This window comes from Calliphora vicina, chromosome 1 (genome assembly GCF_958450345.1).
Source record: "Calliphora vicina chromosome 1, idCalVici1.1, whole genome shotgun sequence".
NCBI classification, from domain to species: domain Eukaryota; kingdom Metazoa; phylum Arthropoda; class Insecta; order Diptera; family Calliphoridae; genus Calliphora; species Calliphora vicina.
Window position 1 is genome coordinate 133,192,296 of NC_088780.1, and position 25,162 is coordinate 133,217,457.

At 29.1% G+C, this 25,162-nt stretch overlaps 2 protein-coding genes across 2 annotated transcripts; both read left to right on the plus strand.

The window, feature by feature from the left end:
• Positions 1-13,733: 13,733 nt before the first annotated feature.
• Positions 13,734-16,670, plus strand: LOC135957550 (fibroblast growth factor receptor 2). The gene is made up of 4 exons (XM_065508328.1): positions 13,734-13,910; positions 15,132-15,247; positions 15,415-15,634; positions 15,813-16,670. The coding sequence occupies exons 1-4, from the start codon at positions 13,790-13,792 to the stop codon at positions 16,406-16,408; spliced, it is 1,053 nt and encodes a 350-aa protein (XP_065364400.1). The 5' UTR covers positions 13,734-13,789; the 3' UTR covers positions 16,409-16,670.
• Positions 16,671-21,864: 5,194 nt separating this feature from the next.
• LOC135957561 (glutathione S-transferase 1-like) lies at positions 21,865-22,584 on the plus strand. The gene has a single exon (XM_065508340.1). The coding sequence runs from the start codon at positions 21,865-21,867 to the stop codon at positions 22,537-22,539; it is 675 nt and encodes a 224-aa protein (XP_065364412.1). The 3' UTR covers positions 22,540-22,584.
• The last annotated feature ends 2,578 nt before the right edge of the window (positions 22,585-25,162 follow it).

Sequence of the window (25,162 nt, forward strand, 5' to 3'; positions counted from 1 at the left end):
TTTAAAATCCGTTAATAATACGACGTCATACTATAACGACCAAATAGTTTAAAATTCACAAAAGTACTAAATTTAAGATTATTCACTAGAAAGAAATACCTTAGAAGAATTTATGTTTGATTTCGCAGTTAAAAATATAAAAAAAATGATTATTAGAGATATTTGATTATCTCTGCAGCATTCAGCTGTATGGGTCACTCAATTAAATATTCAAGCAATACAATTAAGAAATTCAATAAAGAACTCAGTATTACTTTGAGTAATAGATAAGACTGGTTTGATATAAATTGACATTTTCAATTAGATGATTTAAAAATTGTTCAGAGATTTTTTAAAGCAATTATGTATAAATACACACATACATAGTATGTATGTATCTGTTTAATTTACAAATAAAGTTTTAAAGAAAAATATTATTATCAACTGATTTTGAATTGTATAAATTAAAATACATATGAGGAAAATCATAAATATGTGAGAATTTGACTTAACATATTTTAAAACACTTTTTTTATAACACGAACGACATTTTGTAGTTGTATACACCGATACTTATGTGTGCTAAAAGTTTCGAGTTAATAATTTGTCTCATTCCGCGCAAAAATTCGTAAAAATAAAGCTTTTGCTGAATTTAAAATTCATAGAATCCTCTCGCAACTATCGGCGTATTGTTACGAAATTGTACTTGAATTCAAATATAACGATTTTAAGGGGTGATTTAAAAGTAGCATAATGCTTTCAAATAACAGTGCTGTAATAGCAAACTGTAACATATCTGTGGGCATTATCAAATAAAAGCTTTCAGTTGACCATTGATCGTATGTTGGCAACGCTGTTTGCTGCGACCGTATATTCGAATTCGAATATTCAGTTAAAGAACATTGTAGAAATAAAGCTTACTAGATGGTAATGCAGTGTTATAAATAGTGGCAGAGGTTGCACTCGTCAGTCAGTTTATCAGAGACGCTATTCGAATAAACATCAACTGAGTGCCTTAAAGTGTGCTGTATTTTTCAAGTGAATTCGTGTACATTATAAAGTGTCTGTATTTCTGAGAATTTATAAACGTGTATAAAAAAACATTGAGTGACTATTTAATTATATTGTTGTTGTATATTTGAATAAATAAAGAGTTGTTACCATTTTCAAACTACTAAACGGCTTTTATTTGCAATCAAAAGTATCCGGTTTATTTAAAGGAAATAAACTAACGTTTTGAAAAGTTTAAAACGTAACAGTATGTTAAAATATTTATAACATTTTTAATAATTATGAATACGTCAATTTTTTAGTAGGTAAAGCCTTAAAAGTAAATGTTGAGAAAAATTAATTTTTTTTTGGATTTTTTTCTGAAATTTGGGCGCCTTGAAAAATCGATTGCTAAATCTACCCACCCAAACCTACACCTTCGTGAGAAGGATATACATATATAAGTTTATCATTCCGTTTGTAATTTCCACAATATAATTTTCCGACCCTATAAAGTATATATATTCTGGATCCTTATAGATTGCGGAATCAATTAAGCCATGTCCGTCTGTTGAAATCAATTTTCTGAAGACCCCAGATATCTTCGGGATCCAAATCTTCAATAATTTTGTCAGACATGCTTTCGAGAATTTAAAATCACCCAAAAAATCATCCAAAAACGGCTGAGATATGAGGAAAAAACCAGGACAACCTCGATGTTTACCTATTTTTGACCTATATCTGGATTACTAAGTTATTAATATAGACAATATGGATATCTAATGATAGATATTTCAAATACCTTTGCAACGACGTATATAAGACCATAGTAAGTTGGACCTACAACGGGTCGAAATCGGAAAAAATATTTTGTAACAGAAATTTTTTCCACCAAAAAAAAATTTAAAAAACCAAAAATTTTTTTTTAATTTAAAAAAAAAAATTAAAGTAATAATTCGAAAAAAAAAATTCCATAAAATAAAAAAACAGCTTTGAAAAAAAAAATTTTGTTTACATAAAAATTTTTAAAATTTATATTTTGAAGTATAATTTGGTGAAGGGTATATAAGATTCGGCACAGCCGAATATAGCTTTTTTACTTGTTAATAAAAACAATATTGTGGTTAGTATGTACATGGGAAATTCATTCTAGTTTGAGGGTATACAGAATCTACGAAATTCTAATAATGTTGTTTAACAAACTTGACTATTTTTAACCGATAAGAATAATACAAAATACAAATTTCAAAAAAATACTTTTTTTCTGTGGTTAGTACACACGGAATTATATTTTTAACCGATAAGAATAATACAAGCTACATTCCTGTAAAATTAAGATTTTATTACCCTACGTCTTCACAAGCCATTAATTTGTTTACATGGCCAAGAATTTCTAGTTCACACATGAATTTGTCTCTAGTGGACAGGAACATATCATTGACAATAGGTGTCCAAAGAAGACAAATTCATGTGCTCACACACAATTGTTTTTTGAGTGAACCATTTGATGGCTGGTCATTGGGGCACTTAGAAAAAGGCGATCTTAGAAGCAGTACATAATGAATTCCCACTTGTAGACAGACGCTATTTATGATGCAATTTTAATAGTACTTTATCATTTTTTTTCGGCCAAAATTTAAAAAAAAACATTGTCCCTAAAAGTGTCTGCGGCTTAAGTGTAATTGCCCAAAATCGAAAAAGTAAAACTACACAAAAACACCAAGCTAAACGTAAAGTGTATGCTTATTACAATTTTAACTGTTGCTATTTATTTTTGTTAATGACGCATGTATTTATTTTCAGTCTATAACGGAATGACCCATATGATTTTTAAAAACAAGTTTCCATCATAATTAAAATTCTCAAAAAAGACCAGTTTACTTTTGTTTAAATTTTAAACAACTACAAACAAAAAAGCTTATAGAAAAAGTACCACCTGATGCAAAATCTAAAGGCAAAACGAAACTTAATAATTATGAGAATATATATATAGAATACTTGTTCCTTTTCCTTGATATATTTTATTTCCCGTTTGACCAAAAAAAAAGAAAAAAATTCTCATCCTCAACATGATGAAAATCGTTACAAAATGTATAAATATCATGATATTGACATTGCTATATCATATTTACTAAATCTAAAAACGAACAATGTACGGTTATTCATCATACGGTCTTATATATTTTGTCGTCATTGTCTCTATTTTCGCAATGTCTCATTGTGTGGCACAATCGTTGCAGGATCTTAATTTCAATGGTAATATGATGCGAGTACGTAGTGGACGAACATATACGGATATAGCACGTATTACCAATCCAAATCAGTATGCACACGTAGGTATGCAACCATATCCAGGACAACCATTTTGGCCCCAAGGCAGATAATGTAAAAAAGACAATTCTGATGCAGACAAAAAAAAAAATTAATATCGATTGTATTTTTATTGATAATAAATTCTAATCTAAAATAAACCTTTATCCGTATTTATTTATTAAAAAAAGAAGATATTGTGATTTGAAAACACGTTAGAATAAAATAAATGAGTATGGTAAAAGTCGAATTTAATTATCTCTAATTTGATTTTTGTTTGAATTTATAAATACCGTTATATGAATTTTAGTCCAATGAGCAATTTTATAAACCCACCGATTTGTGTGTATTTTCTATAAAAACATTTATCTGGTTCACACGATTCGGTAATTTTTATATATTCTATTACTAGAAAATATCAGTGGCATATTTCACATTGTCTTTCCAAGGAAAACATTTAAATGAACTCAAGTCTGAATACTAATTACTAATATCTATAGGACCCAGAATAAAGAAAGTAATCCTGAGCAGTTTGGTATACCTAAAGATGGGTGTTAGGACAATATTTTTGTACGTTACAAATATCAGCACTAATCCAATATACTATTCCAACTATTGTGGTGTAGGGTATAAAAATTGTAATGAAACCGTTTTAATGAAAACACATACATATTTTAAATTATTCCACAAATAATTCGATTTGACAAAGATTTGTAAAGAAACCGTATGATTTGGATAGTAAAACTGCAAGACAATTTGACAGTTGTGTGACTCTGAAATTTATGAAATGATTTAAAAAACAATGATGTTTTTTTTGTTTTGAGACCTCGATTATTTTGAAAGTCCCGTCTAAAAAAGGATAATATCTCATTATCCGTGAAGATTCAAAATCTAGATATATACTTATGTAGTTTAGTTATCCAAGATTTGATTTTGTTTTTCACTTATGTATGTATATCTAATTCATCAATTGAAAGTATCCCAGCAGTTAAGCAAGTAGTCAATGTATTCCTTAAATGTCACAAATGGCTGATTCCAATTTATGTATATATTTTTGTCATTTGACAGGTATGTGCTCTTTGTAGTGGAGAGAGAAGACAATTGGTTACTTTATACATCCCAAGTAATCTAGCGTCAAGACAAATGTCACTTAAGTGTATCTAAGTAATCACTTTTAACTTTTTGTGAGTATATCTTAGAAACAGGTTTTATACAAATTGTTTTGATATAATTCTCATACAGTTTATTTTCAATTTTGCTTAAGTATACTGATATCCTATGTATCCAATAGTCACTTAAGTGTGGCTTAGTAACCTATAGGGAAGTCACTTTAAACGTTTATTTTGTACTGCACTTTAGACTGTCTATGATGTCTTTTTAGCTGAATATTTGAGGTCAATTAGCACCAGTACATGTTAAAATAACTAGTTATGTAGCTGATCAAGTAACCAGTTCGGCAGCTAGTAGGGTAACTGACGACATTTAACCAGTATGTGAATCCAATGCGATGACTACTTTGGACCCGCAATTAGACAGTCTAAAATGGTCAATTGCCTCCCTTCTTAGGACATGCACGTGTTAAAATTACATATACATAGCTATTGAAGTAACCCTAAATGATGGGTAAAATCACTAGTTCGGGACTGTCTCCTAGAACTGCTGGGATGTATTTGGCAGTATTACTAACATTATGCTGAAATGTATACTCAGAATATTATAGATTACTAAAAGGTGTAATAAATACGTATATATTAATTTACTACTGTTTATGAGTCTTCTTTTTTTATCGCTGACATTATCTAAGAGGTAGTTGTGTTTATGAATAGTTAGGAATATATTTAGTAACATTTCTGGCAAACAATTTTTAAACAAGTAACACGAGTTAGAGCAACAATAACATGTAAGTAAGCATTAGTTATCATTAGAACAAATGTTTAAGTTTTTCGATATTACAATCACATATGAATAATTTTCAATAGGGGGCGTAGAAAAATATAAAACATTGTAAAAATAAAACAAAAAAGTTAACTAAGGCCAGATCATTATAATAATTTTGTAATAAGTAGCAAAATAATTTTAAGATTTACAAATTATACGCCTAAATACGAGTCCTATCTTCAAAGTTAAGGAATTTGATTGATTCCTACTACATTAAAGTTGTAATTCTGAAGTTTTATCAAAATCTGGAAAAAAAAATACAAACGTAATATTTCTTAAGCTTTCTATGAAAATTGTAAATATTAAAAATTTGGGCTTTCAAAGAAGTTGGTAAAAATTTTCACAGTACTGATATTGTGTAATCATTTTAACTATTTACCAAATTATTTGCAAAATTACGATTTTATGGAAATATGACAATATGATAAGACCTATTTTTTTATCAACATTAGGCAAGTCAAATAATATATTTCGTTTTTTATATTAAAGCAAAAGTGAAGTTTTTGCTACAGAATCTGATTAACAATTTTAGAAAAACAAATAATTACAAAGAAATATTAGTTCCACTTTGAAAACTGAAAGCGGTTTCATTCCGAAAGAAATTTTAGTTTTACTTTTTCTGAAGAAGCAAAATACGGAATTAATTCCACTTTCGATCGGAATTTAATTCTGTGAGAGGCCTGATTGTCAAAGTGTCCTAATATTTCACAATGCTTTAAAAATGTTGTTATGGTTTTTCAAGCAAAAAATGTCTTAAAATAATACTACTCTGTATGTTATGTTTATTGTGTATTCGTACCAACCAGCATAGACCTGCGCCGAACGCCTAAGAGTCGGTTAAACCGAACCGCCCGGTCGTGCAATATTAGGTCATTATGACAATATATGACATGATAAGAGACCTTGAGAATTTACCAATTTGGATCAGAATTATATCATGATAGTTTAAAAAAATTGTTGTTGTGCTTCAAACAAAAAAGTTCTAAACTAATAAGACTTTTTCAACTATCAGTCCTGTCACAGAATTCCATTCCGTATTTCGCTTCTTCAGAAAAAGTAAAACGAAAATTTCTTTCGGAATGAAACCACTTTCAGTTTTGAAAGTGGAATTGATGTTTCATTGCAATTATTTGCTTTTCTACCATTTCCGCACCAAACACTTAATTTTTGTTTTAATATATCAAACACTGTCAAATTAAAATCAGAAATACAGAATTATTAAATATTTTTGAAATTAATAAATTACACGGAATCTAAAGAACCTTAAACGAAATCGATCGGAATAAAAACTACGGAATTGAAACCATTCCGAAGAAAACGTGTGACTGGCCAGTATGTTTATCGATTTTCCATAAAATATATTTTGTGAACTGACGAGTCTAAAATTGTTTTATTTGGAAGTTCGACATAAAATAGTTAAAATATTAAACAATTTAGTGGTACTGCTATCATCTTGTTGGCAACTGTAGTCCTCTTCGAAATTTATCGTTTATAAAAGTACATAATATATGCCTTCTGAATCTGATTGTTATAATATAATAGTAGGCACTGCCACTGCAGCAGTAACAATACTGATAATGACAATATTATCACAGTCTATAATATTGTTGGTGGCTGATAAACAAAAAATATTGATAAATTTAATATGTTGGTGGTAGGTATAATAATGATAACAAAAAGAAAATGTTGACATTTTTAATGCTACGAATAGAACTAAAGAATAGAGGCACCAATGATAAAAATAATACAATCAAAATATCAATAAGCACTCTATGGGCGGTAATTCTTTTGCAGTAGACTTTTAAAATCAAATTTTCATATACATACCAAATAAAAATTAAATTTGCTGTATAATAGAAATAGATTATGTATAGATTAAGAGTAATAGGCGATTTTCAAAGGAAAATTTTGTGAAATTTTTCGAAATGATATATTTCGGAAACCATGCCTCAATTCTCAAGTTAGGTAGAACTATATCCAGAGAATCCTCTATATAATATTTATCTAAATTTACATAATTATAATGGGAGATAACACATCCGAAAATAAAAGTTTTCTGTAATATTAAAACCGTTAAATGGAAACGGTAACGCTAATTTAAAATATTTCGATAGCGGTGTCTGTATTTTGGCGTATTTCATTATCTTTATGTTAGCGGTATCAGTATTTTGGTAACGGTATTTTTATAATATCGGTAATTTGGATAACGGTAGCCGGATAACGAGTAGTACAAATAAATATCGGCTTACGCCGATACTAATACACATTTTTAATGTTACGAATTTGTCAACAACATTGAACGACTACCGTATATTTGCACATTGATACGTATTGTTGTTCTAGCATTTCTGCCTTTCAGTCTGTAGAACTTATTCGTAGTACATACATGTATGTACTATATATTCAGTAGTGTTTGCGCCGTTTTTTGAAATAAATGATTCTTATTTATACAGTTTATGTCGAATCGAACGAACGTGCATACAACAACGCCGCATGTAAATTGTTTGTTGGCCGTTTTCAAACACTTGTTGATTGAATGCATTTCCAAACACAAAGTGTTGAGAGTGCGACGGAAGCGTTTGTTATACATTTTCGGTTGCAGTGAGCGATACCGTTTAAGTGCTTGTAAATTTTACATTAACTGTAATATTGAAAGAAAGAAAAAAAAAGTTGAAATAAAATGCTTAAATAAAATGAACTTGATCTTGAGTATATAACAAAATACCAACTCTTATTTATACTTAGTTACATAAAAAAATAAATTTATAACATTTCTATGCGATAGTGAATGCTTAAATTAACAAAAACAAACAAAATTATAAAAAAAATATTTTATGTAGATATAAAATAATTGATTAAAATATACAAATTAATTGAACGTAACTGTTAAATGATATAAAACAATAATTGAACTATAATATTTATGAGCTTTCTAATGAGTTTATGCTCAAATAGGTATAATATAAACAAAATTGAATAAAAGAATATATGTGTGGGCATTTTTAGAGTAGCCCAATCTTAGCGGGATAAATATGCAGTAAAGAGGCCATCCTAAATGCCTCATTTTGCAGACTCAAGGACTTCTAGCCGCATGGCAAAATCATTCCAATTTTACACGCTGCTGTTAGAGGGCTATGGGAAGGTCTACTTATGATAGGCTGCAAGCAATTTATTGTTGTAAATTTTTAAGGAGAGTTAATCAAAAAGATGAAGAGTATTTTATTTCTTGATGTAGACTATTTTCATTTACTCACTTGTTGTTAGAAAGGGAATTCATAGGGATTCTTGAACACCTTCTAAGAGCAGGCAGAGTGGAATGAGTATAGGATATTTTAGAATGTGTAAGTATGCCTTTTAGAAGGCCTACACACTGAAGTCCTATAATTTTTTCCCGCTGGGAATACTAGAACCCAACCACAACGTGGTACATACATATTTGAAAATCGAATACAATGTTTTGGAAGCAACTTCAAAAGGGAATTTAGAAAAACGACGTCATTAAATTCATCGTCTGAATTGGATGTAAAACAAAAAGAATATATAAGAAAACTATGTAAAAAGCATCATGTTTTTCCGTTATTTCCATATTTATTATACCCTTCACGAGAACGGTATATACATATAAGTTCGTCATTCCGTTTGTAATTTCCACAATATAATTTTCCGACCCTATAAAGTATATATATTCTGAATCCTTATAGATAGCGGTGTCGATTGAAATCAAATTTCTGAAGATCCCAGATATCTTCGGGATCCGAATAACTCTGTCAGACATGTTTTCGAGAATTTTTCTATTTAAAATCAGCAATGGCTGAGATATGAGGAAAAACCAGGACAACCTCGATTTTTGACCTTGTATATCTGGATTACTAAGTCATTAATATAGACAATATGGATATCTAATGATAGATATTTCAAAGTATACCTTTAGGGTTGTGACCGACCTACCCAATCGCCAGATCTCAATCCTATAGAAAATTGGATTTTGGAATTTGTAGATAGCAAAATACAGGCTCAAAATTATAGGAAGAGAGTTGTTTGTTTTCTATTTTAAGCATTTAATTAATTATGTTCTTATTTTTTGTTGTTAATATAAGTAAATTAAAGATATACATATGTACATATGTAGGTACATACTCGTATTGAAATACCAAAATACATAAAAATATCTTAAATAATTTTTTGAAGTGTGACCTATTAATTGATTATTATTAATAGGTCACAGGTTCAATTATATTGTCAACCTCAGTTATGTTTACATTAGGACTGATCCCCAAAAAAGTAGTCTAAGTTTCAAATTAAACTGAGTGTTTCCATATTATTATTAAGATACCATTTCTCAAAATTCACTAGCAGTTGGTGAGTTGCATCAATTGAGATTCTTTAGATTTTTATCGTAAAAAGTTTTCGAATCGAAAAGATTTTTAAAATTTGATTTTGATACTGTTCAAACTGAATATATTGAAAGTATAGACACAGTAGCTCTTAAGGTAGGGGCACACATGGCAAATATTTGACGAAAAAGACGTAACCGCTAAATAAAATATGTTTTAATTCTTTTATTTATTGTCAAAAACTCCTTTTACTTATGACAATTCAAAACAAATAGGTACCTAGGTATTTAGTTTTATTTTCTTTGATGCTGTTTGATCTTACAAAACACTTGTAAGAGTAAACACGTCAAACAAATCTGTGCTAAAAATGTGGTTACGCTTTTTTGAGTAAATATTTGTCATGTGTGACCGTATCTTTACTCGTCATGTTTTTAACAAGAGGTTTATAAATATTTTGAGGTACATGACTTTCTAATTATGTCAAACCATAACCGATTTATTACAAAATAAACGCAAAATAATTTTTTCGCTATTTAACCGAAATTATTTTTTTCGATTTTCGTTTGAATTTTTCCAAAACTTTCAATTTAGTTGAATCATTTGAACATCGACAAAGTTTTTCGGTTCCATATAAACGGGGTCAGCCTAATGTTCTTTTATAATACAAACACAGATGCTGAATTCTTTCAGTTGTTTTGAATTATAACACGTTTGAAAAAAAAAACACAATAACTTGAAAATAAATTCACAACTGAAAGGTACTGCGTTCTTAATTTTTATACAGTAAAAATGAAAAATATTTTCAATATAAATTAATAAATTTGTATTCACTTTAATTAAAAATCATTGAATTTATTAAGCAAAAATTATATGTATGTACAATGAAAGTTCTTGAACCATCTAATGGACAAGTCACATTATTCAGTGGCAATGACCACTTCTGTTGTTTTCCATTCATTTAAATTAATAAAAATTATATTTTTAAAATTTCAAATCAGGGACCGAATTTAAAATGGAAAAAACAAGGACATGAATATATCACAGAAAAATGTCAAGCTACCATTTTGAAACAATAAATGTCAAAAACTAACAAAAAAAATAAAAATCAGAAAATAAATCACTTTTTAAATTTATAAAAGGTTTATAAAACAAAATATTCATGCACAATTTTTTTATTTATGAATAAGTAAGGCCTAATAAGATTTAAGTTAATTTTGAATATTTGAAATGTAGCTAGGGTTAAACAAATTTTTTTAAAAACAGATCAGATAGAGTTTTATAAAGGTTTTTTTTGTAATATTTAATGGTTTTTTAAAAAACTTGGTAAACGACCTATCGTGGGTTATAGGTCTTGTTGAGTACATTAAAAATAAAGCGGTTTTTGTATGTCCTCACCTATGCCTACAACCGCAACTAGGTCGCTGTTCAAGTTCTGACAACAAGTGTTTTTTGTAGCAGTGTGTTATCTATGTGGAATTGTTTCAGGAACAGATGTAACGTTTAACACAAATTGTACAGGAAATTTGGAAGTTTTTTAAATAAATCAAATCTGTGGATTACATTTCGTTAGCTTAGTACGCAAACGTAACAAGTCCACTTTTGATTGAAATTAAGATTTTGATGCAGAAAGATAGTAAAACATAAGATACATATTTTTCAATAAAAAATTTCGTTATTTTGTTTCTAACTGATGATTTTTCAGTGATACGCAAAAGTACTAACTCCACAAAAAAAAAATGCTAAGTCCAGCAAAAAACATTGAATATGCTATTTAAATCTACTTTTTCAATGCTATTTGCTATAATACTTTGAAGATTAACATTTTTCGATGTAATCACTATAGTATGGTTACACAATTCACTGTAAAATAAAAAAATTAAATTTTGAAGAAATAATAATAAAAAAACAAATTTATTTAAGACTTTGAGTTATTTTCCTTTACAGCAATGAAATAATGTGCTGTTTTTCTATAGCGAGTGAGCGCTTTGAGTGGACGTTTTACATGTATTTTGTTTTTGTTACAATAACAAAACACATGTTAAATTTCCACTCAAAGTACTCGTTCGCTATAGAAAAACAGCACATAAGACTGTTAATTGTTATGTATTTAAATAATATAAAATAATAAAAAAATGTGCTAAGTCCAGCCAAAAAACATAAAATCATAAAAATCAAAAGAGATAAGTCCCTAAAAATGGCTTCAGTTTCTAAATTCATTTCAATTATTTTATTTTTTCAACTGATACTTAGCCAACAGATCATAGGAGAGAACTGCGTTTACAGATCTAAAGAATATTGAAAGCAAAAAAAGATAGAACGTTTTTTGTCTCTCCTATAAAATTCAAAAAATGGGACTTGACACGTTTGCGTACTAAGCTAACGATTTAAGAATTTTCTAATTCTATTTCAGAAATTTCCATTTGTATTTCAGAAAATTCTAATAGCAATAACAATGGAAATTTCTGAAATACAATTAGAAATTTCTGAAATACAAATGGAAACTTCTGAAATATAAATGGAATGTTCTGAAATATAATTGGAAATTTCTGAAATATAATTAGATATTTCTGAAATATAATTGGAATATTCTGAAATATAATTGGAAATTTCTGAAATATAATTAGATATTTCTGAAATTCAATTGGAATTTTCTGAAATACAAAGAGAAATTATTAAAATAAAATAAATATTGAAATATCAGTAAAAACATGATGATTTTTATATATTTTCCTTATTTATTCTTTTTGTTTTAGTGTTCTTTCTTGCATAAGTTTGTATAACCATATTCTATAAATGTATTTTTGTTAAATTTGAATGCTTAAAAACGCTGAACAAAGTTTCCATTGTATTATCACTCACTATATGTATGTATGTACAATAGGGCGGGTCAAATTTTTTTGATCTAAGGGTCATCATTTGCCGAAAAAACCATAGCTCTAAAATTAATTTTGAGATGCTGGATTTTTTAAAATAGCTATTTTTCCAAAATATTCAAGAATCGAGGCAAAAAAAATTTATTTTCTTTAGCCAAATTTGTATGGTGGGGTTTTATTTTTAAGTGCCTCCACAGGGCGCTTTCGTAATATTTTTTTGGATTTTATTGCCTTTTTTGGGGGCAATGACGAATGAATCGTGATGGACCTTTGTAAATTTTTTCGGACCCCTACAATTTGACAAATTGTCTTCACATTATACGTTTGAGTGGCCACATTCACAACCAACAAGTTGATTGTCCAAATCATGTTTTTTCAGTGAATATTTACAATAAATTTATTAAATCAAGTGTCCAAGATAAATAACCACCAGACTATACTGTATATTTTTATACATATGTATGTATTTAATGCCTATGTACATATATGTATATATGAAAACATTGTTTAATTTGAACGATAGTGAAACTATATTTATTCCGTTATTCATTTTTTGTAAAAATGCTGTACAGCATATTAACTTTTAGTTTTTTTTATTCTCTCTCCATCACTGGCGAAGTGTAACAAATATAATAACAAATAAATAATAAAAGAAATAATTAATAAACCAAAATGCATACTCACATACATATGTATTATGTACATAATCACGCTAAATATACATACATATGTATATTAGACCGGCTCACGAAAAAAAATATAATACCAGGGTACCATTTCGGAATTTTTTCTTTTCAAGATTAAATGTTGTTAAAACAAAAAATGTAGAATGTTCTCGGGCTTTAAATGTATAAATTATGGATACAATTTTCAAAAATTATGTAGGTATATCATTGGAAAGCTTCTTAATGAACATATAATACATAGTTTGAAGATTCGAAGCATACAAACATATACAAAATACAAATTTAAGAAAAATCTCTGTCTTTGAAGAAATTTCAAAATGTGTACTAAAATAAGGACATTTCTGTCCTGTGAACAAGCTAATCAACAAACATTTTGAAATTGCATCATAAAATGAACCAAGCTTCATTTTGAGTGGGCGACTGAAACCGCAGTATGTAGGTCGAGCAAGTCTAATGTATTCAGACATACATATATACATACATACATGTGTAATACTTTATTAATTGAACAATTTCAGAAATCAGAATATTTATACTTATGTGCATATGTGTAGAAAAGTAAATTACAATAAAAAAATAAATAAAAACATTATATATCATACATTAACAAAAAGAAAAAGAAAAAAATACAAGCACTTGCTATAATGTTTAGTGCATTAAATTGTTGCGGTTCTTGAAGATGGTCAGCAATAAAATTACAGTTAATAGAGTGTTAAATATTTGCGTCTTTCTAATTGGATTCATCCTATTAAATGGAGTTTTATATCGATCAGCAAATGGATTTTTTATTGACTATACAGGTAAATATATACATACTTATACTTCTCCAACATTTTATGGAGACAACGATAAATAACACAGGTCGACCGCAAAAAAAGGCTTCACTAACCACTATGTGGTTTTGATGCATCAAGGTTAACTAAGTACAAAAATGGTAAAATTTTTTAATTCTATGGAAAGATTTTTTTTTTAATTTTTTTAGATGTTTCTCCACATAATTTTTGATAACTCAAAAAGGGTTAGTCCGATATTATTGATCTAAACTTAGAAACGTTCAAATTTACATAACCTTTAATACGATTATATATTGCGTTTTAACCTGCTCAGTAGTTTCGGAGTTATAATGACAAATTGAAGCAAAAAATATATTTTTTAATATTTTATAAAGAAAAAAATCGTTTAAATTATATTCTTTTTATAAAAGATTATTTCAGAATATCTCACTAAAACTATAAAAAACTCACACATCGCTCCTTTGCTGCAACAACGTCATAATTCAAAAAAAGTCGTTTCGAGAAAAACATCTTTGAATATTTTATGACATTTTACTATTTCTTAAATAAATTTTCAACAAGTCATGCGATTTCAGAAATTTAAATAGGAGAATTTTTACTTATCAAATATACGAGAAAACATGAATTTTTACAATGTTTACAACAACAAAACACCCTCACACAAAAAATAATTTATTTTTTTGAAAACTGAAAAAACTATATGAAAGATCATAGAACAGCGCATATTGTGTATTACTCAGTTCAATAAACACGGATTTTGAGTAATGATGTTGTTGCAGCAAATAGGCGATATGTTTACAAAAATGATCTCAGATACCTTATTTGCCATTTTTTATGTTTTTGTATACAAAATTCGTTGTTGTATTTTCAATTTGAAATGAAAATATAAATTATACGGTTAATCGAATAATTTTCAATTAACCGATTATTAACCGATTAAATCTAAACCTCGATTAATTATTTGCTCGATTAACCGATTAAACCAGAAACCCGATTAATTGAATACCCTACTAATACATTCTCACCGCTTAGGTTTTTGACAACTGAGTAAGGTCTTTGACAGGAGAGTTCCGTTCTATGTATATTTCTCTATGGTATTGCCATGTATATTGTTATTGTATCACACATATTTGTGAAAAGACAGAAATTTTAAATGATTATTTGCACTGACATTTCCCTTACCTTCAGTTCTATGTATTTATTCTATGATTTCCTCTTTGTTTTCAGAAAATTCAGAGCTTATACAACAGCAAATTGGATACAATATTACGCTGCAATGCAGTTTAAAAGGCCTGGTGGATGAAACCAAAACTTCGGATATTACATATTATTGGTATTTCAAGGTGTGTAATTTATATTAAAGTTAAGAACATAGATGACAACCAGAATAGGTAACTGAGAGCCAAAAACCTAAGTCTGTCATTTGGTTATTTCTCTCACCTTCTCTTCTATGTATTTATTCTAAGAATTTCAATAGTATATAAGTAATTGTGTTCCCTATAAATTACAGCAATGTGGTGAAGGTTCTGGTGGTACTCTCAATTGTTATGATACAAATGACAATGAAGACTGGACTCAGTTGCCCTGTGAAGATAATGTTTGTAAATCGGAGTTGAGCTTGAAGAATGTAACCGAAAAATATTCTGGTCTATATAAATGTACTGTAATGCCTAAAATGGGTAATATATTGGATGTTAAACTAGTGAGAACATTTCAATTGGATATAAAAAGTATGAATATAAGTATACCCCCATATTCATAATCAATTTTTAATTTTATAACAGAATTTCCGTACAAAATTTGTTTTAAAAACCTGTAAAAATTTCAAAATTGATTATGAATATGGCCCATAAGGTTTAATATTTCTTTTAATAAAAAATTATTAATTTTTTTTTTGTTTAATTTTAGATTCCTCTATGAAAATTCCGGAATTTTTAGATGCTTATCCTTTAAATAAAACTTTAAGTAGGGGATCGCAGGCTGTTTTTCAATGTCGTGTCTTTAGTGAAGAGTATCCAACCATTAAATGGTTTCGTCGTCTACCAAATTTAAAATACAGCGATTATGAGAATATACATTCAATAGTGTATTACAATGGCCAGGCCTATGAACTGTTGACATCGGCCCGTGAGAAACCTACCGCCATAGATGTATATTTAAGTAAACTTATATTAAATGATGTACGTTCCCAAGATGAGGGCTATTATGCTTGTGTGGCCATAAGTTTTCGTGGTCATAATATACGAGAAGCTTATTTAAAAGTATATGCATCAGACAATGATGATTCGGCGGATTACTGGTCGGATTATAGTGAGGAAGACGATGACTTACCTACAGATCCTAAGAAATTTTGGTTACTCTTTCTAATGCCTGTGGGTTTGGCATTATTGCCAATATCAGTATATCTGTGTTATATCATTCATAAGCGTTATAGAAATTCCAATATAATGGATCAAGCTAAATATTTCGGAGAATATGATCAACAGTGTATGTTAAGATCGTAATACATACTTAAGTACATAATTACTACACATTGCAAGAATTCAAGTATTTTATTTTTAAAATAACTTGATTCTTTTGTTAAGAACACATACATACTTATAAAATAAAAGATCGCTGTGCAAATTTAAATTTCCTAGCATACCAAAGATTGTATTTAAAATTAAATATAGTATTTAAAACATGTCACTACGGTTAATTAGAGTTTACGCTTATTAGTTGTAAATATCAAATATTTTAAATAAAATGGTAAATTATAATTTTGAATTTTTTGTAAAATATTTATTTGTTTAAGTTCGGTGAATGGTGAAAGTGATAACAGGAATAGCCATGATTATTTATCATAAGTTTCATAATATTTATCTGTGGACTTTTGACAAAACAACTTATGTGGAATTTTAAAATTATTCAGGAGAGCTTGATACAATAATTGTACCTTCTACAATTATTGTATCATGTGACAAATAATATAAATAATTATAGAACAATTCAACAGTTTTTAAGTTGTTTTGTCAAAAGTCCACAGATCCACTTATCTTAAATCTATTTTCTTTATATTTATTATTTAATTAATTCTGTATCCCACTAATCCATACGGCTTGTCAGCAGGTGAATGATATTACCTTTATTTAATTTAACTTTCAGTATAATCTGTAAAAATTGTATTTTATTCGGCACAAATTAAATTTCTATAACATATGAATGAGTGATTCCCGAAATTTAACTGTTTGTTGTATTGTAAAATGAATCAGCTATATTTCAAATTAAAAATTAAGTTAAAAAAACTGAAGTGAAACATAAGATTAAATTGAAATAAATTATGAAAGTACTGAAAATACTTTTAGATTAAGGTTACTAATTTTCCATTACCTGTAAATAACAAAAAAATATATGTTCATTCCCGGGAATACCCGAATAATTCAGCCTTAATGACCAAATTTTTCTGTTGTGACTGAAAAATTTTAGTTTTGGATGACAAAAATTCCGTAATTTCAATTAATCGTAATTCTTCTTTGTCAACTGACTTTATATAGCAAGAATCGAAAAATGTATAGATATAATCGGATCATACGATAGGCAGCAAATCACAATGAATTATTTTTATCTATTGATAAATAATACTGTAAATTTTTTGGACAAACGTCGTTTAGCCCCTATGACCGATAATGTCCTATTTAGGGAGAATATTTTTATGGGGGCTAGGTGAAATAATGAACCGATTGCAGCCATTGGCTTCGTCCTTTGATCGAAATATCTTCAAAATTGCGACTCGTACTTTGCGCACAATGTTATCGATTAAACGAATCCACCAAAAAGTGTACGCATACACTTTAGGTCCAGACATTTCAAGACGATCTAGCTGTGTCCGTCAATATGCTATTGAGCATAACAATTTTACCTAATAATTGACAACTCTACACTAAAAAATAAAAATAAAGTTAAAGGGTTAATTTCGAATAAATTGATAAATTTTCAATTACTGAAATAAAAAACGCCACACAGAGTCATCGGATTTTTTAAATCAAAATTTTAAGCTAAGAAATTCAAAATATATATTTTTTATCGTTCTCAACAATTTTATAAAACAATATATTAATTCATATATTATAAATATATTTTATATATTGTGATTTGTTTTTTGGTTTACCTAAACACCTTTAGAATTCGCCTAATTTGATGATATTGGAGATCTATTTGAATTTTTATTTGATGAGACATTTGGAAGTGCATATTTTTTATTTGCGTATATGTGTTAACATTGCCAACCAGATTGAGCCTATAGAACAGCCATTGGAACAATTGGATTCCTAACAGTGTGGTAAAAGTTAAAGAAGCTTCAAGTTATCGACGGCTAGAGTTTAAGTTGACAGTAAACCAATAATGTCACGCAAGCGTCTTGCATCAGTTAGATTATTTAGCAATGGTATACCCACACCCAACATGCAACCTTATCAATATGAATATTATCGTCCTGGCTGCTATTACATCCCCCAAGTTGTACGTCAGGTAACACCTTACATCTACACGTATACAGACCACTGGCAGCCATATTGTAATACGGCCACTTATGTGGTGGATCGTTTTGGCCGAGTTAATTATCCCAGTGATTTTGAATATCAACTACATGTACCACGACCTCTGCATCCCCAACATAGAGAAGTGATATATAAATATTATGATGACGGCGAAGCAGAAATATCATCATTGCCACATATCGAAGAAGATGACTATACTGAGGAGCAAGATGTTAGAGAGCGCAAACGAAAGCGTTTAGACAATGTGAATCGATTTGGTAATAAAATACCCTCAGAATTCAATGATAGAAATGTATATCGTTCCAACGAGGGCTATTTGGTAGAGGAACCAAGTGATCATGTTCTAGAAAGTGTTTAATACATGTTAGGTGTTAATTCAAATATTTGTTAAAATTTATGGTGAAATAAATGGTGTCATTTTTTAAAAAAAGTAACGTGTACGAAACTCAGTCTATAATTTGTACACACATTTCTAATAAAACTAGTATCGTACTTTTGGCTTAACGAAAAGTTCAAATGTTAGTATCATAATTCTTCACATAACTTTTGTTACTTTACGAAATCCTAAATTTCTTGATCATTTTCGTCATTTTCGAATTTCCATTTATAAAGCACTCAGATCTGTAATTTTTGACTAGAAGTGCTGCGTAAATTGTCATATATACTTATGATCTATGACCGCCTGTCTGTCCACCTCACGTCCAAAATACACAACTAAAATCATACAAATTTCTTTCCAGAGTAGAACCCTATGATACTTAAGCCTATACAATAGCGGTATCTGTACAAAATTCAGCAATAATAAGTTTTCCTATTAACCCTTTTATGCATATTGTTGCCAATTGTCTACATTCCAGTTCCACTTAATTTTAGACGAATATAAGCTTGATACTAATTCCGATTCTAATTCAGAAAAATCAAATGAAGTATGAAAAGTTTGAGCTAACGAAATTCTAAATCAAACTAAAGCTAAAGGAAATATAATAAATAAAAATCAACTAAATATTTGATACTTTATAGAAAAATAAAAGTAAAAATCATGCATTTAAGGGTTAAAAGAAATAACCAAACCAATTTTTCTTGACAATCGGTTCATATTAAAGTCCACATCCCTTATATAAAGTCCACTTCCGAAAATCACTTACAAATATCGTTATCAGGTTGAAATTTTTGTACAAAATTTTATGAAGAGCGGCCCATAATTGGTCATAGCTACCATGTAAGGACCACTTCCAAAAAACATTTTAACTTGCTTGCTAGTTTTTACTCGGGGTTGTCATAGAATCCAATCGTTGTCGGAATCGGTTTAAAAACGACAGAAAAAGAACATTGGTCTCGTGAAATCGAAAGTCGTCAATTTTATATTCGATCTAGAATTAAATTCTTTATCGATTAAACAAAAAAAATAACATTGGATTTCATAAGTCAAATGTACCTGTATTGTCATTTTCAAAACCGATTCCGACAATTATTGGATTCTGTGACAACCCCGACTAGCTTTAGAAATTCAAAAAAAAGAACAAAATATTGGAAAATACTGAACTGAATGTAAATTTTTATCATCCTTTTCATATCCCAAAAAATGATAATATATTTATTTTGTCATTCGTTATGTAACACATCGAAATACAGGTCGTAGAAATGATTTAGTTATGTGCGGCCTACTGTCTGTCTGTTGAAAACACTATAGGACTAGCAGGCTGAATGGTTTGTCTGGTATTGAAAATGTGCAATATCGGTCCATGATTTCACCTAACCCCTATACAAATGACCCCACCCGGAATACTCTTTGAGCAGTCATAAATATGTTGATTATGCGGCAATCCTTATAAAATTTTGCAAAAATTAGTTCTAAGTACTCTGAAATTATACTGTCAAGTATGGCGAAATCGGTCAACATTTGTCCCTTGATTCAAAACTCCATAGAAGGCCTTTTGGCCTACCCCTTTTGGGTATACAAAATTCGGCACACCCGAATATAATACTTTAACTTGTTATTTTTGATACATTTTTCTTAAACATTTTTAATCTAATGCTCGATCGCTAAAAAGCGAAAACATACGAGTCTCACTATTTAAGGTTTATAATATTAAATTAATGCATACATATCGCACACCCAGTTCAAAAGTGACACAACTCAAAATTTTAATTTTTCAGAAATCGAAAATAAATATGTATATAGCAATTGAAACATAATAAAAGACATTAGTGTTTTTTTTTTTAGCAACAGTTAACAACTACAGAATTAGAGATGCTAATCGGGACTGATTTTTGAAAATCCCGGGGATCGGGATTTGGTAAAGACTCTCGAAATCCCGAGCCGGGGTTTCGGGAAATCTAAAATCCCGAAAATTATAAGAAAGAAACTTACATAATTATGTCCTTACAATTGAAAGTAAATTTTTTCTTTAGGAATTAATTTTTATTAGACACTAAAATGCATACTATTGCATCTATGGTTTCATCTGACATTCTGGAAAGAATTTTGTTTCCGACATATGCTGCTGCCGAAAAACATCTTTCACATTTGCAAAACCGTTTGCAAATACATACTTATAACAAATCTGCAAGTATTTTCCTCTTGTTCCTTCGGAAATAAAATGATGTATTTCTTTTGCAAGTTGCAAATCTATGTTATTTGGGTTTTTTTACATTTATTATTAATATCTTTTAGCCTTTGAGCAATCGAAATATTTTCATTTTGTTTGAGCTCCTCATCTGAGATAAAATCAATTTCGTTTGAAGAGGATTTAAATCGAGTTTTGTTAGATAACTTACAAAAAAAAAGGTGAAGAATTTATTTGTCAGAACCCCCCCCCACTCAAGGAAAACCAAAACTACCGCTTTCCTTTATTAACTATGTTGTAGTAGGAGTTGAGCTTAAAAACTTTGTGATATTCGGGCATATAGAATATCCCCTATTTATTTATGAAATGATTTGGAAAATCCCGGGATTTAAAATTAAAAAATGCTGCCCTGGGATTTTCGGAAACTGAATTACCCGTTTGGCATCTCTAAACAGAATACATTGATATTTTTAGTATAGATAAACAAGTGTAATGTGCATAGTTTAAGCTCAAAATTCATTTTTTGGGTTTACTATATAACCCAAAAAATGAATTTTGAGTTGAGTCACTTTTGAACTGGGTGTGTGATATATTTATTTATGAATGCTAAAACTGGTTGTATTCTGTTTACTATGTGAGTATAAAATATCGAAAACTGAACAAACGCTAATGAGTGCAAAATGATTTTTTACTTTAGATTTAACACACAACGATAAGATTATATATATGTATATAATACACCTTTTTAGACACAAATAATATAAATAAATAAAAGTGAACTTTCGATACCCCCTGAACAGGTATAATTAAACCAAATAAAACATTTCAACGAGCAAATTATTTAGTTTACTCTCAGCAATGGCTAGCAAACCAATACTTTACGGAACTCTTACCAGTCCCACCGTTATGGCGGTTCTTATTACTCTCAAAGCATTAAATATCGAATTTGAGTTTCGTGAGATCAAACCGCGACAACAAGAAAATCTTACAGCTGATTATTTAAGCAAAAATCCCGCTCACACTGTACCCACTTTAGAAACTGAAGATCATAAATTCATTGGTGATTCTCATGCCATCATGACATATTTAGCCGATCGCTATGCAAATGACAGCAGCCACTGGTATCCCAGAGATTTATATCGGCGTGCCAAAGTCAATGAGCTTTTACATTTTGAAAATGGAGTGCTTTTTATTATGTGTGTCAAACAAACCTATGGACCAATTTTTGCTGGACTACGGACTCATGTACCTGATGAGAAATTTAAGGAAATTGATGAGGCCTATAATATGATGGAGCGTTTTATAGGTGACAATAAATATGTGGCTGGTCAACATATAACGATTGCAGATCTAAGTTGTATAACCTCGATAAGCAGCATGTATTTTTTGCGTCCATTTACGGAAGAAACTCATCCGAAGCTGTATGATTGGTTAAATCGTATGAAATCGTTACCATACGTCCAGGAGGTATTAATGAGCGATGCACAGGGTTCATCATTGAAATTTCTGTCTAAAACAATGTCACATTTGTAAAGTACATACTTAATTTGGTAAATAAATAATAATGGGTTTAAACAATTATACTAGTCAGACTTGCAGTATAGGAAATTGTTCCCGAACTCTAAATTTAATCTCCGTCACTTTAACATGACGTTATTGGAGAAAAGCATATAAAGAATTTCCCGAAGTTGACCCACAACGATTTTCTAGGAACTTGTAAAAAATATTGACCGAAAAGTTTATTATTAATATTTTGTACAGTTGCAAAATTACTGCTAATAAAACAAATGAATACATTATTGCTATCATGGTTTCCAGCATATATTATTTATACTATTTTCCATATTTTTCGTCACAACTAAATCAGCTATGGTGTGGTTAATGTTAATGTATGTATTTGTTTTTATACAATATAAATAGTTTTTACATAAACAAACGCTTCCCAGTAGTTTTACAAGTAGTGTATGTATCCGTTAGAGACCATGATTGCCACTAAAGTCTGATCACTTGGCTGACTCCATTTTCTAAATTTTGGGTTATTTGACATGCACGTGCTTCTTGTAGTGCAGAGAGAAGTCAATTGGTTACTTTATACATCCCAGTTAATATAGCGTGGAGTCATTGTCACTTAAGTGTCTCTAAGTAAACTAGAGTGTAGTAATTTTAAACGTTTATTTTGACACGCTTAGCACACGCAAATTATATATTTATTTTTATAACTAGTGGTCACCCTAAATGATAGGTAACATCACTAGGTCGGGACAATCACCCAGAACTGCTGGGTTATTGCAAAAACAGAACAAGAAATTGTGTTATACTCGGCTGTGCCGAATCTTATACACCCACCACCAATATAACACTGGCACCGATTGTTGCATTTTATATAAACTATTTATTTGTTTAGTTTTATTTGTTCTATTACTAGAAAATATTAGTGGTGAATTTCACATTGTAAATTCGTGTATTTATATATTATTGGGATCAAAATATATATAGTGGTCCGAATAAAGTTTTTCATATAATTTTAACGATTTAACCTACTTTGGATACATAAGATAGCCATTAGCAATAACTATTTGTGGCAAATAACGGTTTTCTAGGTCTCCTAGTATTTGAAACATAAGATGGTCGTTTTGTTCTGTAATTTTCTTGGTTGAACTGATTTTGTCCTTCTTCAACACCAAACACTTGTGATCAACAAATAATATTTTCGGGAAAATTTCATCCCCTACAAATTATTCTCGGAAGATATGACCAATTATACGTACAACTGATCTGTGCAAAATTTTGATTCGATATCGATATTATAAAAAAGTATTTTGGGAGCTCGACCAATTACGGTCCGATCTTCATTTTATATCGAATTTTAACCTGATAACGATATTTGTAAGATATTTATTTATGCGTATTTAAGTAATTTTCGAAAGTGAATTTTGTATGGATATGGATTGTATTCTATAGGCATTTATGTATCATAGTCATATTCCGGGTAGAAATTTGTTCATTTTATCATAGGAACAAGGTGTGCAAAATTGCATGGTATTATCTGCAATACATTTAAAGAAAATAACAAAACATATTGAAACATATACATTTTTTGGAGGTTGTTTCAAACATACGGACATAGCTAGTTCGTTGTTATTTTGGTACTAAAAACCATAAATTAATGAATTAAATTGCAAATTAATGCATTTAAATAAAAAATTAAAAAAGTTTTTGTATTGCAAATATTGAAATATAAAAAAATAATATTGGAAATGGAAAAATGTAAGTATGTATGTATTTATTAAATACTTTTTTGTGGATACATATGTATCTGTGGACTTTTGACAAAACAACTTAAGTGTAATTTTAAAAATTTTCGGGACTGCCTAAAACTGTTGAATTGATCGATTTATTTTTTTCAGTAATTTTTTTGATTATTTTACTAGTTTCCGGTCTCTTGTTTTCAAATCCAGTTATTCAAATTATGACCCAAATATCCAAATTATAAACGCATTATTTGTAATACAAATATAAGCCGATATATTTTTATTACAAATTAATGCATTTTTGTTTAATTAAGAGGATTATTTGATACTTATCTAAATAGTGTAGACATTTTTATTATATTCAATTAACTGATTTAATTACAGTGTACCGTATAAGATTCGATATTGCCAAATGTAGCATGCACTTTGAATCGATTCTGTGTTTTCTTTCTCTATTATTAACATCTACAAAAATATGAATATGTTTGTTATCAGTGTTTCTAGACTCGTGTGTATGTTGCTGTTGTTAGAATACTAATTAGATTATCGGGGTTTAATAATTTGTTTATTTTATATATGAGTATCTGACGTAATTTACACTCAATAAAAAAAAATGCTTTGTGAGATGCTTTAGAGAATACATACTGTGAAATTGTACGGTACAAGAAAATTGTATGGGATAAAAGGCATTGAACGACTTTAAAGATCGTTACGTATTTATATTTATGAATACATATAGATTTTAATACAATATTAATAGCACAGATTGCACAGATTTGAATCAGCTGGTTCCAGTAATAGGCAATAGCAAACAAACAAAATAATATGTCAAAATGGTTGTAGTTTGGAAAAAGGGACAAATATTTATCAGTAGCGGGCGGATTTATATGCAAATGCATGTTTTT

Excerpts from the sequence above, each read along its gene's own strand:
- LOC135957550 (XM_065508328.1), top strand. The coding sequence starts at position 13,790 with ATGGTCAGCAATAAAATTACAGTTAATAGAGTGTTAAATATTTGCGTC. Across the intron at positions 15,248-15,414 it reads CATATTATTGGTATTTCAAG|CAATGTGGTGAAGGTTCTGG; the intron begins GTGTGTAATTTA and ends TATAAATTACAG. Across the intron at positions 15,635-15,812 it reads ATTTCAATTGGATATAAAAA|ATTCCTCTATGAAAATTCCG; the intron begins GTATGAATATAA and ends GTTTAATTTTAG.
- LOC135957561 (XM_065508340.1), top strand. The coding sequence starts at position 21,865 with ATGGCTAGCAAACCAATACTTTACGGAACTCTTACCAGTCCCACCGTT.